The sequence below is a fragment of the Acomys minous genome, assembly GCF_964271855.1.
Source record: "Acomys minous genome assembly, chromosome: 4".
NCBI lineage: Eukaryota > Metazoa > Chordata > Mammalia > Rodentia > Muridae > Acomys > Acomys minous.
Window position 1 is genome coordinate 106,064,884 of NC_140486.1, and position 15,723 is coordinate 106,080,606.

Sequence of the window (15,723 nt, forward strand, 5' to 3'; positions counted from 1 at the left end):
ACAATTAAACTTTATTATACAACCCAACTAGCATACACAAGAAGGAAAAAAAGGTTAAAGGGACAGAAGAGTGAATCTTTCAGTATCCGTTCCACGGGATGGGTCCTTAGGTGTCTCTCCTTCCCGTGTGCTGGTCGCTCCTCAATCTGGCCTCAATCTGTTGTTTTTCTTCTCCCCACCTTCCCAATCACATGTAAAGAACAGTCTCCTTCTCCCTTCGAGGGTCAATTAGGAAAACAATAGCCAAGGTGGGATTCCCGGGTCGGCTTCCTGAATTCCAAGCCCAGGAAGGCTCCAAACAGTCTGTCACAAGGTATTCATAGGGTGCCCCAAGGGTAAAGCCCGCCAAGATTGCTTAATCTTTCCCACAATAGGTGATTTATTTTTAAGTCATCTTTTAGATCTTTCTTCAGCATGAACCAATATCTATCATATCTCATCATTATCAACTTAAAATATCTATCTAGACAAAAAATCTTAACCCCCTAAACAACTAAGCTTAATTGTAGAATTAAAATGATTTTATCTCTGAAAACTGCTAGAGGATCGTCATTCATTCAGCCACATAAGAATTAGATAATTAGCAGACATTATATGCACATTTCAAATACTACATATTCTTCTATTAAAATGAAGCTTATGGACTGATATAGACTAGCATTAGTTACAAGATAGTGAAAAATGAGCATTGAGACACGCTGAAAGTAACTGAAACATATTTCTTGTGACATAATAATTGCTATGTTCAATTTCAAATTACAGGTAGACCTTCTATACCTAGTTCACTGAGAAAATTAGAAATCAGTGAAGAAAGTGAAGATGAAGGGATAGAAGTAAAGAGGACATGTGAAATATATGGGGAAAATCTTCAAAAATGCTAACTAAATTTAGCCTTAATAATCGTATGTTATAAATAGGTTTTTCTTTCTTATCATTGTAATGATTTTGTTATTCCAAGGGATGGGGGGAACAGTACATATTTGATCTGTAAACTGTCTATCATCTGGAAATAAAGTAAATTTATTCTACGATAACAATTTCATCATAATAATGGTTATCAATGCATATAGAATAGCAATTAACTTTTTGTTTTTATTAGGGGGACACTGATAAATCTGCTTAGAGATACGTTAATTTTTGGTGGTGACTTTTTCTCTCAACAGTTTCCCTCGCCATCAAATTTCCCAGTTTCTAGTTACTATGATTAATATAAAAAGTAATTTAAATTCCAAGATAATACGCTTTACCTTAGTTGCATTTAATAGCATGTCAACACTGCAAAAGCTAGTTAAATCTCCCTCCGAGTATTTTACTGGACTCAGTGAAGCAATCCAGAGAATATACCATACAGTGGGGGGTAATCTAAGGAAATATATGAATAAAGGTGGAAATTAATAAAGGTAAAGCAATTATAGCTTAATATAGCTATGAGGCTGAGTTGTTGACTTCCGGCATGGATCATTTTGTGTGTCTCCATCATTACTATGGTGAGTAAGGTTTGACATATTATCAATATTAAATAAATAATGCTTATTAATCAACAAATACTATTAAGTAAACATATCTTATGCTGGTCTTCATTCCATCCTGTGTCGGCTTTGACATGTCCAAGGGAATGTTCTGTCCCTAAAAACAAGCTCCAGACAACAATAGAAAGAATGGTCTCTGCCAGACCTCTGTTTTGAATTTACACTTGTTATGTTTTGTGTGATTTCCTCTTCATCTGACAATCACCAGTGTTGTGCTCACCGAATGTTCATTGCTAATTAAGGAATGTGAGACTATAGATAACTGAAAGTGTTATTTTTCATGTTGAAGATAACTTACATGAAAATCAGATGTAAGCTATTAATTTTTTTTTAGAAAAATGGCTTGATTCCTCATTATTATTATTATTTGAATGAGAAAACAAACTTTGTTGTGCTTGGGAAACAATCAACAGGATTTCAAGTACATCTACTAGTAGTAGGAAAAAGGTAGCATAAGTTTATAGCTACAGATAACTCATTAAAGTTCCTTTAGTTTTCAGCAGGCTACCCACCATCATTTAAAGCCCATCTTTAGAGCTACACACTACTTTATGTTATTCCTAATTGTTAATCAGGTTAGTGTGCAATCAGCTGCCAGCTGTTAAAAGTTTGAAAATGTCCCCTTACAGTTTTCATGTACAAAAAACAAAACATTTTCTTCTTCAGGCCATGTGTTTGGGATCCAGCTCCTTGTCACACCATTTTTCAGTATATATATTGAATATATATATATATACAGATATTTTGGTTTATGTCAGAGTGTGTTGACTGTGTTATCCCTCACCAGTGTCTACAAATCATGCAGTTGCAGAGGGGTGGAGCAATTTTCATATAATGGAGAACTTTGCATTGTCTTCAGTAAGAACTAGGGTTGTCATGAAAGTCTTCACTTACCAGGAGATTGGGATAGATGCAAAGATGTCCTATTGGGACTCTAGGTGAGAGAAGTGTGGGAGAATGTGGAAATAGAAGGATCCAGAAGATCCTAGAAATCTACAAGAAGAATATCATGATGGGCATATCTGGACGCGGAGGGTCTGAATAAACTATTGCACCAACCAAGGACAATACATGCAGTAAACATTGAACCCATACTCAGATCTAGCCAATGGACAGGACATTCTCCACAGTTGTGTGGAGGAAGGGGACTGACTCTGATATAACCTCGGGTGCCCCATATTTGACCACTTCCCCTTGGTCGGGAGGCCTGGTGGCACTCAGAGAAAAGATAAACAGGCTACCACGATGAGACTTGGTAGGCTGCAACCATATTGTGGGGGAGGATGTCCCCTTCTGTCACAGACCTAAGGGAGGGGAATAGGGTGAAAGAGGGAAGGAGGGAGGAATGGGAGGATACAAGTGAGGGGATAGCAATTGAGTTGAAATCTGAATAAATTAATAAAATAAAATAAAATAAAAAGAACTGGGCTTGTCCTTCATACTCATTACGCACCTGGACAATATGGTTGCTAACCCTTAGGATGTCCTCAGTGTCCACTTGTCTCCTGGCCAGTATCTGGCAAGGCAGCTTATCAATGCTTTTGAGACATCTCCTATAGTGAGGACATTAATGGCATCCTTAGTGCACAGTGCTAGGAAAATAAACATGATTTCAATGATTACGCTGCACGCCTTCGCAGATTTTTAAAAATTTTCTCATGTGCTGTCAGTGTGACATGTGTTCCGAATTATCAACTTATTAATCTCTGCTTTGACTGAGAATGGAGAAGTGCTCTCTCTCTCTCTTTTTTTTTTTTTTAAATCTCTTGTTTTTGTTTCTGGAGACTTTGCCTCATCTTGAAGCGTTTTGCTCTCATGTTGATATCTCTCAGTAGACGTGTTTGGGAACTTTGTGCTCAGGGATCCTCTGTTGCTGCCCCTTGAACTGGATGTCTTCTTTCTCCATCTTCTCAGTCAACTGTTTCACTAGCTTCTGATAACTCTTATCTTGGCCCTTTATCAACTGCTCATTTTTCTTTTGCATTTCCTCCTGTAGTCTGTGCAGCTTCAGCTTTCATATATTCCACCTCGATCCCCTTTTACTTTCCTGGTCTTTCTGTGCAGTTGCATCAGTCACATTCTCCTAGGGCAGCAGAACTTCCTGACGAGCTTCCTCGGCTTGAACCTCCTTCCTGGGTTCCTCATCGTACTTTTCCTTCAAGTCCTGTACCTTCTTCATAAAAAGACTGTATCCACTGGTTTAGAATACTTTCCCTGCCTCACATCTTATTCTAGTATATTGAAAATTTCCTGAAGCAGCACTGAGCAGCAATCTGAGGATGAATCTAGATTATTTACGTAACCACCTTTGCTTTGTTTCTCAGTGTGTCCCTAATTCCATTTGGAACACTTGATCAGTATCTTTGAAGGAATTCAATGAAGAGCTGACAGTTTGTTTCCCACAGGTCTGTGCAGGTCAAGAAGTTCCTGGTGGGTTTCCCTATGCAGAAGCACAATATCTTTAAAGATTTGTGTTTGGATAAATACTTTGAAGTATGTTGCTTTATATTCTCCTGAAATTGAATGGAATAACAGATATCTAAATGCATTAGCAAACATGGCATATTTGGCCATAATATGGATGATACTGTGACTTCAAAAACTTTAAACTTTATTCACAGCAAATAATGAAATAATTTAAAATACATATTTAAGACTTTCCTAGAATCATAGTAGTTATGAAATTTACAAATTTTACCATGTCATTTTCATGGATAAATACTCAGCCAGAGTAAAAGTTTGAATCTAACTAACTAATAGATAATATTTACATAAATTCTGAGTTATTAATATAATGGTCTTAATATTTTCTACACTCATTCTCTCACTTGACAAGGAAGGCAAAGGAAATGAAGAGGAACTGAAACATTTTGTATATTATCATAAATAAAGACAGCTAAAAATAAAAATTAACCTTTAGATGTATGTGTCTAGAATTAATTATGATGTTGTTTATAGAATAAATTACATATGGTGTTGCTTATAGGACATATTTGTTCTGAGCTTTGTTCTACTGATCTCAAGCTGAGCAATGCTCGTTACCTAGAAACAAAGCAATAGGATATAGTTTGATGCCCTTTATTTGAAATATAATAATTTCTTTATTTGACATATGTCTGCTATTTTAATTAGTTACTTTCAGTCCATTAAAAGACATTCAATCTATCTGTGAGTGAAAATAAATATTTGTGTACATTCTTTATAATACTGTACATGAAAAGAGTTTGCATTACGTAGTATAAATTCCTAATTTGTATGTATTAATGAAAGTAGGATTTAGTTAGTTGTTAGAAAGAATACTATCAATATAGTATAAAATAATCAGGTTTAGAGGTTATAGCTAATTGGTAGACATATATTTATAGTATGCATTATATGTACACATACATTTTATATAAATTTAAATGCATATGAATGTCAGTAAAGTTCTAAAAATTTGGATTGACCACAAACCAAGAAATATGACATAAATACAAAGTGTGTTGTTACATAACACAACAATAATATGAAAGGAAGGAAAAATGTTAAAGAAGGTAGGAAAGGAAAAAGAAAGAAAAGAAGAAGGACAAGAATGAGACAAAAATAGTAAGGTCTTTGGGAAAGATAAAACCAAAAGAGAAATCATAGATATTGATTTACATTCACAATTTTAGACTCACCGAGATAGGAAAGATGTTTTCTTCAAGGTTACTAAATACAAATAGCCAACATACTATGAATGTAACACTTACATAATTCCTGTTTCGTGGTTCTTCTTGCTGTATGTAGTTTATTATATATATGTGTGTGTAATAATATAATGTATATGTAAAAAAATAATAATAATGAAAAATAAATAGATGAACAAAATAAAAATAAAGTTAAAAATATAGGTATTAACTACAGGTAAACATCAATGAAAAATGAATTTCAAACATTCCAAGGTACACAGACACTAGGATGTATGCCAGAATGCTTATATAAGAAATTATTAAATTTGGAATTTAATGTAGATAATGTGGAAATATAAAATAGGATTTTACATTTTAGGAATTTTTTTCCTCTGAATAATTTAAAACTCTGGATTAAGGATGCAGCTAAGTGCAGAACATTTGTTGAGCATCTAGTGATACCTACAGTTGCCAAGAGAAACAAAGCATTCTATACACTTATAATAAAAAAAATTACTATGTGCCTATGTTTTCCAAAACAAAGTCACTAAAGATCATGAATCCTAACTAGTTTAAAATATATTTAAAGTTTTTATTTATTTTACTACTCAAGGAGTAACACGACTGGGTTCACTAAGACTGGTTTCATATTTCAACATTATGTATAATCTAATGAATTCATCACCATATCCCATGGAAACAAATATAAGTAAACCTACAGCATCAGATAATAACCAGCAATAGAACTTAGAAATATTAAAGATGTAATTATAAGTACTAATAGTAAAGTCTCTTATGTTTTGTTTTGTGTTTTGAGCTCATGCACCACTCTATCTTTTCATGAAGTGTGTCAGCATCTAGAAGATGCTTTTTTAGTTGACATCTTCTGACATATCACTCAACTAAGAGGGTGTGACATCTTGTACTGTTGTGTACCAGGTGTTATATATTGTATTGTTAGTGAAGATAAGTTAATTAGAGATTTAGGAAAAGTCAACAAACCCACCATTTTCACTGGAGGAATAAGCTAACATGCACAACACAAGTGTTGTGCTGAATGCAGTAACATTATGTAACGTATTTACACAGGAGTAACAACACTCGCCATGCTAACTAAGCACATTATACTTGTGTCTCTGGTATGTCTCCCACCTGTGAGGTACCCAGTCACTGCGGTCCTATCTCTGAAGTGATCGCATGAGATATAGCACAGTGGAGTTTATCAATGAGACCAGGCTTCAGCTGGATGGGCTACTTTATGAACTTTACATTCTTACTCAGAAGCAGTAGAGACAGAGCAATCAGCTTGGAGATATGTATAATATGAGTTCAAAGTAAGATGGAGACAAGCCTTGTAACAACAGCAACAAAAAAAAATGACTTTTTCATCAGAGAAGGCAGGAATACTTTTAAGGTGGATAAATGCCTTATAGGAATGCATGTGAGAGTCAATCCTCAGGGAGCAGTGTCTGGGAGTGCCTGCTGTGCCACGCATGAGAGACACAAGGAGTGGTGAGCGACCCTAGAGGAGGCAGAGGGCTTTGCAGATTCATGGTGGATTCTTACTTTTGCTGAGGATCCAATCCATAAGTACAAGGGCAGCAATTATGTTTATAGTATGAATCAACACAGAATCAAGCAATGGCTTCTATATTTAAACCATCTCTTCAGTGCAATACTTGAGAATTAATTGGGAGGAAACATAAGAAGACTTTTAGGTAGAAGGATATGCATAACGTTACAGATAGGCATAAACTATCATAGAGATAGGAAGGTAATAAAAAATTAAGGAAAAAGAGTTGATATTCCTTGGTGATTTTCTTTAGTAGCAGAAGTGATGCGGAAGGAGAAAACAAACGATCCATGTTCAGTTTCTGGATAAGCTGTTAGCTAGGTAGCATTTCATATATTGTGACGAAATTAATGTAGTCTGTGGAGAAGTGGATTCAAACCCATTTAGTTCAAGTTTTTGTAACCAAGAATAAAATAACCTAGGCATAAGTGTAAATGATGAATCCATGGAGTGATTAATAGATATACCCTGTAGTGTTCATATTGAGAGTGTACTTAGAAAGTATATCTACACAGTAACTGAAATAAGTAGTCAGGCCTCTGACTGTACAACTTTAATACCCCATCTGTGCATTCCTGTTATTACATTTTACAATGATTTGATGCTGCGGGTTGAACTAATGAGTTAAGAGAAGGCCAGTGGAAGGTATAGATATGTTTCTGTCCTTCCTTCCTTCCTTCTTTCCTTCCTTCCTCCCTCTTTTCTTTCATTTATTCCCTTCTTTCCTCCCTTCTTTCCCATCTCCCTCTCTCCCTTCCTCCTTCTTTCTTTTTCCCTTCATTCCTTCCCTGCCCTATTTCATGTAACATATAATATGAATCAAGTCACTATGCATTTCCCTCTATCTGTTGAGTGTCTGGGGGCACTTTCCCACAGAGCCTCGCTGTACTATTTGGCCACTTCACTGCTCACCTTCCATTGTTCTTGAACCTACTAAATGCATTCAGCAACTTACGTTAGGCTTTATACCTACTTGCTGAACAAAAAAGGACATTATAGATATAAAGCTTTTTGTACAGTAACTCCTAATGGCAGACTAAAGTCATTAAATGTTTTCTGAGTTAGTCGATACTGGTTGGAATAAATCATTATCCCAGAACATGTTTTACTGTAACGAACATAGTACTGCCGGTGGATGGCTTTGACTGAGGCCCCATCTCTGTCTTCTGCAGTGACAAGGACTGTGTGCGCTGAACAGTGTGATGGCAGGTGCTATGGACCGTATGTCAGTGACTGCTGTCATCGAGAGTGTGCTGGAGGCTGCGCGGGACCAAAGGACACCGACTGCTTTGTATGTCTGGGAACTCCTACTTTTTCCTTATGTCTGAATCAGACTTACATGGAATATTTAACCCTGGATTATATTTTAAATGTTGGCAGTTTATTCTTTGAAAAGGTGCTGTACCCCTTAGGAGTCATTCTACCATTGGGGTTGGCTATTGATTAAACAGAATTCTTTTTGTGCCAGTTAAATCAATTCTACCTTTCTGATAGTTTATGGATGAAGGGAATGTATTGGAGAAGATGATTGAGAACATGCTTTCAGGAACGGAGAATGTAATTTGCAGACATTCAGTGTTTACCGCTTTGTGTGGTTGCGCTGTTAACTTCCATGAGTGAGGACGGCTTGACTCCTGAATATCAGCTGTAAGGTTATATCAGAAGATTCTACACATTTAAATGTTTTTCAGGTTGCCCTGTTAACAAACAAGTATTTTTCTATATTTAAAATTAAGAATGCACATTAAATACTATCTACATGATAATTTGTATGTTTTATTTTTATATAAATGAAACAGCATCATTGAAAATTTTAAAATTAAAATTGATATTTTATGTTTGATATAAGTTTTTGTTCTTTGGAATATATAACTTTATTCATTTATAAACCAGAATACTATTTTAATTTTATTCTAAAATAATAAATGGCAATTTTATTTTTAAAAATGTACAACAATTTATTCTTTCTACTTCTAAAAAAAATCTAAAAGTGCACGTTAGAAATTTATTTTGTTCCATCAAACAAACACACGTTAAAATTGAAAATTTTAAAAACCAAGTCCTCATCTGGTAAGCAAAATAAAAATAAGAGCACGGGTGCGATAGCATATTATTGCTTGAATTAAAAAAAAAAAGTAAAACACTGAATTTGTCTGATAGGATTCTCTGGTGAACAAAACTAAGTCTAGTTAAAGTGGATTCAGTGAGAGAATAGAGGGGATACTGCGTGTTAAAACTTCTAAGGAAGAACCTAAGCTGCTGAACTGGGGGAGCTCTTTCCTGTCCGTCATCAGCAAAGGCAGGGCGGGTGGGGGCGGGGCATTTCAAGTTTGATTTTGCAGACACTGCACACTGCAGGTATGGCATTAACAATTCCAAAGCCAGAGTGGCGTTAAGCAGTAGAAAAATCTCTCCCTGTAGGATGTGGCAACGTGCACCTCCTCTTGTATTATTGTGATAAGCAGTACCAGGTGCTCTCCAGAGCTCTCTTTCATTACACTACTGGAACGGTCCACCGATTCTATTTTGGCACTTATCACAGAATGTTCCCGAGTGCCAGGCTGTGGCTTTGGTGTAAGTTTCACCATGCTTGCGTGCTAACTGGAAGGTAAAAGTCCTCTGGCTTACCTCCCTTTGTCCCAAGGCAGTCTATGTACATTGCGAACCAACGCAGGAAATGTGTTCAGTTATAAGAACACATGATGTGTCATGGCTATAAATTAAAACTTACTGTTTTCTAGATTGCTTTTTAATAGAGTCTTCCTACAAAGTGTCATCTTAGTGAATAATGTATCATCAGTGAGTCTCGCTCTGATTATACACCTTGTAGACCATCATCAGAGAAGTGTCGTCGTGATAAACTGTTTGCTAAAACAACAATTGATGAAGCAAATGTTGGGAGGAAACAGAATAAATTCTCACTAATAACCATATGACAATTTATAATGAAGTGTAAAACAGAACTTTGGTTCTTTTCTGAGCACTTAATTATTCATAAGAAGCCTCTATTCTTAATTAAAAGAATTATATTATGCCTATGTTTGTTAGTCACATGTTTATATGTGCTTTCTTGTGACATCAATAAACCTTACTCTCATGTAGGAAAATGGTTTTTAATTCTTCTTAAGTGAATTAGGGACTATTAATAAAAAGACATTTGAAGACATATGTGTGTTAGCAAAAACAAATGCCTTTTGAACATGAGGGCTTCATTATATGATGTACCATTGTGGAAAATGATGCAATTTTATTTACCCCCCCCAACTAAAGATAGTTTACCACTTCTTCAGATTTACAGTTATGACTATAATAGTTGATTGGCCTTTGCCCTAGCTTCTCCTTAAGTATAAGTAAATAAATCACCGTTACGATGTTTTCTACTGTAATAGGATAGGCCATGTGTACTCAGCAAGCCACAAAAGGCACAAGTTAACCAACCACACTCAAAAGAGAAAAAAAAAAATCGTACCTACAGAACTGGAGACAAACACTCTGTCCTGATTAAACATAAGTATGTTGAATTAGTGTGAACTCAAATAATCTTCCACTTCTATCTATCTTAAATATTATAAACCAATACTCAGTTTAAGACTGTGTAGATATACAATACTCTATGTGAAGAGCAGTAATCACAGTACCATTTACTGATGCAAGAGCGGGCGAGAAGCTGATGGAAACTGAAAGGCAGAATGACTTAGAAATTAACCATTAGGACAGGATTTATAAAATTGAAATATAACAATAAGGTATGGTACTTTTCATGAGACCAGGACAGCAGGGCTTAATACACAAGGATGAGGAAGGTTGCTTATCCATGCTTCTGCTGTGTTGCAGGCCTGCATGAACTTCAATGACAGTGGAGCCTGTGTTACTCAGTGTCCACAAACATTTGTCTACAACCCAACCACCTTTCAACTGGAACACAACTTCAATGCAAAGTACACGTATGGAGCATTCTGTGTGAAGAAATGCCCGCGTAAGTGACACACTAAGATGCATCAAATAACCAGATCTCTACTGGAAAATAGAGAGGTTCTATGTGTGATCAATTTCATTTCGAACTGGAAAATTAAAAATGGTAAATCAGTTAACATTAGCTGTGGGTCCTAACAATTGTATTTTGCAAAAATAAGTAAGTAAAGATCCATATGTTTAAGTGCTAAACCCGGACTCATAATAAGGACAAGCCAGACTTGAGGTTACAGTGGTAGGGCTCATTCCTAAAACTTAGGTTCTCTATGACTTGGGTTTCAGCACATGATGCTGTTTCTCAGAAAAAAAATCATTGTTGACAGCAAACTGTATGTTAAATAAGGTCAGATCCTGATAGAATTGGCTTTACGCATATAATAATTGATGATTGGTTACTTACAGTAGAACATATGCCTTAGTAATTTAATTGATATGAAGGTTATTGAGTGATATCCAGCAAACAGATAACATGCAAGAGATTCAAGACCATCATTACTTTTATTATGTTTAAACAGTATATGTGAATATATATATCAAACATACATATGAATATTCTATGACCAATGTGAATTTTACCTATTGGAAAGTCTAAGTAATTTATTTATATTTTAATTAAATAACTATATTTACTCATATAATCATGTAAGTGGAGCTTTACAATCTATATAATATAAATAGGATGCCTGGAATATCGGAATATCCTTCTTTTTGGCCAGTATAAGACACCTCACTCTTTTTTCTACTGTACCTCAAAGGCCATCTGTAGACTTTGTTCACTGGGATTAGGTTGCCAAACTACAACTATCTTTGGAACCAAGATCATTTAGCTTCTCCACACAGGTCTCCACTCTCCGGGTTCAGCATTCTGAAACCTAAAAACTCTTAACTTGTTGAATAAAAGGAAGAACGGCCAGGTTTCAGTGCCTCTTGGAGAGAGTCCTTTGTGCATAGGCATTCCATGGCATCTAACTTGTAATCCAAGACAATTTATTATACAGGACTCTGCTTCCATAGGATTGCATGTGATTCTTGTATTAGTTCTGTAGCTATGATTAACATACCCAGCAGAAACAATGTAAGAGGGAAAAAGCTAAAATGTGTCTCCTGGTGTGAGGGATTTCAATCCTCATAAAGCAGAGAGCCATTGTCTCCATGTGGAGCTTGTGGCAAAGACTCTTGAATTGAGATAGGTTTGAGGCAGGTAAGAACCGAGGCAGGAGTGATCTTCAAAAGCCTCTCGTTAATGATCACTTGCAACCCATAGTGCCTACCTTCGAAAGGGTCCACAGCACAGCCAGAAGCTGGAGGTCTACTGTTTAAAGTGTGATGTTTATTGTAAGGACCTTTTCAGATTACTTATCCTGCCATCCTTCTACTTTGGACCCCAGCATGTTCTGTATCTTCTTCTCACACAGCAAGTTCTGGAGTAACTCTTTTCTCCACATAAAGTGACTGGGCCGCTGGTAACTGACTAGGAAATGTTTCTTTGTATCTGGCTTGACTTCTTTCACTACCTTGTCCCAGCGCCCTCCTTCAAGTCTCCATGCAGCTGGGTTGTCTCTGCTTGAGAGTATACATTCATCCCTCCAAATAAGAGCATGCTGATGATGGCCATGCTGACCATAAACCAACCCTGACCCATATTTAAGATCTGTTTCTATCAGGTCCTGAAAGCATTTCAGATGCTGTTTGTTAATCTATATAAAATCTTAGGCCATTGACAATGGGCCTTGATATTTAAACCTAGAGGTCTCCGTTAGGTTTTCATAGGTGGGACCTATTAAATCCTTATTTTCTTCCACCATTCATGAAACAACACAAAGTCACTTGGATCGCATGTCCCACGAAGACCACATGTCTTTTCTGCTTTGGGCATGCAACATTTTTGGAATCCTTTATGGCATTCCTGAGCAGTATTCAGGGGAAGATGTGACGACATCCCATTTCAGACTATTTTCACAAGCAACACCTTGTCCCTTTGTTTCTGAAAGGTCTAGATGTAGCAACTTATTCTTTATTTCCAAAAGACAGTCTTGGCACCTCACAGATATTGGTTCCCTAAGGTTGTCACCATGTCTAAGTAATAAGATGCCCACTGTCTGACTGTGCATTTTGCTAAAGTTGTGTCTTTCAGTTTTTTCACTATGTATCTGGAAGTTTGGGTGACACTGCAATAAGACACAGGGTGCATTTTAAACCTTTCCTTTAGGATTTGAAGTGCTCTGTCTTGGTCCAAGGCAGCTTAACTTAAGCTTCCTTTGTGCCTCATGAACTTGAAGTATTTTAGACTTCCAGCTTGCATAATGTCATGAAATGAACTGGAACTGTTGAGGAACACAAACTAAATGCAGCGTAGTTTCCTACGTCTATAATAGAAATCTCTCTGTCTTGGGGATAATTCGGAACGTGGAGCAGTAACCAAACGCACACGTTGCTGTGTGCGTTCGAGACGCTGTTTCAGGTTGAAGTATCTGGAGGTGGGATTGTTTCAGAGGCAGAGGCACATATATGATCAATGGCGCCACTTTCAGATTGTTAGATCATCTTCTTTTAAACTCGGTGGTTGAATATTAACGTTGTTGCTTATTGAATTTTTTTTTTAATGCAGACAACTTTGTGGTAGATTCCAGTTCTTGTGTGCGTGCCTGTCCTAGTTCCAAGATGGAGGTTGAAGAAAATGGGATTAAAATGTGTAAGCCTTGCACTGATATTTGCCCCAAAGGTGAGTGATATTTCAGGGTTTTGGGTTAGAACAGGAGACTTTAGCAAAGGCTATCCTGTACCTTTCAGTATTGTTCCTGTTGTTGTTTGGGGGTGCTGTGTTTTCAAGATAGGGGTTCCCTGGGTAGACATGGCTGTTCTGGAGCTTGCTCTGTAAACCAGGCTGGCCTCAAATTCATAACGATCTGCTTGCCTTTGCCTCTTGAGTGATGGGATTAAATGGCACCTACTTGCTTCATGTGCCTTTAAATAGACCATGGCATTAGCTTCTCAGAAAAAAAAAAATGCTCCCACAGTAGATGACTGACCGCACACACACACACACACACACACACACACACACACACACACACACGCACACTCACATTCACACACACTTTATTTAACTTTGTTTTTCTAAAAAATACTGGCTAATAGTAATAGTGGGTTTGATTGACTTTGAATTATACTAACAGAGCAGCCAAGAAGAAAGGATATTTCCTTGTTCTCTCTCTCTCTCTCTCTCTCTCTCTCTCTCTCTCTCTCTCTCCTCCTTCTTCTTTTCTCTCTCTCTCTCTCTCTCTCTCTCCTCCTCCTCCTCCTCCTCCTCCTCCTCCTCCTTCTTCTTCTTCTTCTTCTTCTTCTTCTTTCTCTCTCTCTCTCTCTCTCTCTCTCTCTCTCTCTCTCTCTCTCTCTCTCTCTCTCTCTCCTCCCCCCTCTCTCTCTCCCTCAATCTCTCTCTATTTTTATAATGCTGGAGATTCAACCCATGACTTCAGTCATGCTAGGCAAGTACTCAAACCACATCATTACCAAGAAGCAGCAAGTGTTAGAAGTTTGGCACAAAACAAGGATTCACTGTTTAGTATCCCATAAATTATTTCCACACAAAAAGATCTGCAAAACATAATAAGGGCACAAAGGGAAGGACCATGCATAATTCACTCTCCATGTCTTAAAACTATATTTTAACAGATGTGTGGAGCAATATGTGCACTGTAAGTAGTAAGGCAGTGTCACGGATAATTTATGCTATAGAATTTTAGTGAAGAAAGAAATAGTGTCTAGGTATGGATGCTTAGATTCCTCCACAGAAGAACAACTTTAAGCGAAATAAAAGTGGAATTCACATCTCTCCAAAGTTAGGCTTTCAGATTGTATGCCTTTTTGTGTGTGAATGCCTCTCTCTATCTCATTCCCTCTCTATCTTATAGGTCTACCTCACAAACACATAAACCGGTTTTCAAAGTAGAGCCTTTAGAAAGCATAGGTAATATAAAATATATGTATAAATATTTGTGTGCCACTGGCACCAACTCCTCTCACAGTATTCTCTATTTAATATATATTTTATAGGGTAGTTATTTAAATTGAATTCAGTAAATGGTTAATATATCAAGAGTTATTTTACTAAAACACCTGCTTTTAATTTTGGAAAACATTAAAAGTTATATTTTTCTTTTAAGATGATTTTTTAGAATTTTTAAAAAATATTTTACACATACATTTATATTATTACACATATGTACAATATACTACCTACAGCAAGAAGAGCCATGAAACAATCAGGAATTGTATAAGTGTTAAGGTTATAGAGTTTTGGCTATTTGTATTTGGCAGCCTTGAAGGAAGCATCTTTCCTCTCTTGGTGTGTCTAAAATCCTGAATGAAATAAATATCTATCATATTATGTCATTATCAACTTATAAATCTGATGATGTTGAAGACCACATAGTATTGTTTTCCAATCAAGCTTAGTTGTTTAGAGATTAATATATTTTTAGGTCCAAAAGTCATATTTTAGAATGAACACAATTATAAGAAATTTAATTTGATCATATAAGTATTAATTGATAAAAAGTTTTATTGTAGTTATAACTAGGTGATAATGATGGAAACTTAAATTTAAAAAGAATTTGGACAATGGCTCTTGATCAATAGATTGTGATACAGAGACAATATTGTTATGCATTCTCAGTAGTAAATGCTGAATAAATATTTAAAGTAATGTAATGAGCTAATGAACTGAGTAGATAGTTTTTCTTTCTTTCTTTTTTTTTTTCTTTCTTTTTTGGGGAGTTGGTTGTTTGAAGACAGAGTTTCTCTGTGTAGTCATGGCTGTCTTGCACTCACTTTGTAGACTGGGCTGGTCTGGAACTCAGAGAGATCTGCCTGCCTCGGCCTCCTAAGTGCTGGGATTAAAGGCGTGAACCACCATGTGCAGCCTGAGTAGACAGTCTGCATAAGAAGGAATACATACAGCCAGCAAATAGCTGACAAAATGTTCAGTGTCTTAAGC

At 36.4% G+C, this 15,723-nt stretch overlaps 1 protein-coding gene across 6 annotated transcripts in view; it reads left to right on the forward strand.

The window, feature by feature from the left end:
• ERBB4 (erb-b2 receptor tyrosine kinase 4) overlaps window positions 1-15,723 on the forward strand; it is a 1,013,384-nt gene that overhangs the window by 683,704 nt on the left and 313,957 nt on the right. For all 6 annotated transcript variants that reach the window (XM_084778333.1, XM_084778334.1, XM_084778335.1 and 3 more), the window contains 3 exons: window positions 7,925-8,043; window positions 10,587-10,728; window positions 13,333-13,446. In XM_084778333.1, the coding sequence (XP_084634459.1) occupies window positions 7,925-8,043; window positions 10,587-10,728; window positions 13,333-13,446 (375 nt within the window). The remainder of the gene's footprint in view (window positions 1-7,924; window positions 8,044-10,586; window positions 10,729-13,332; window positions 13,447-15,723) is intronic.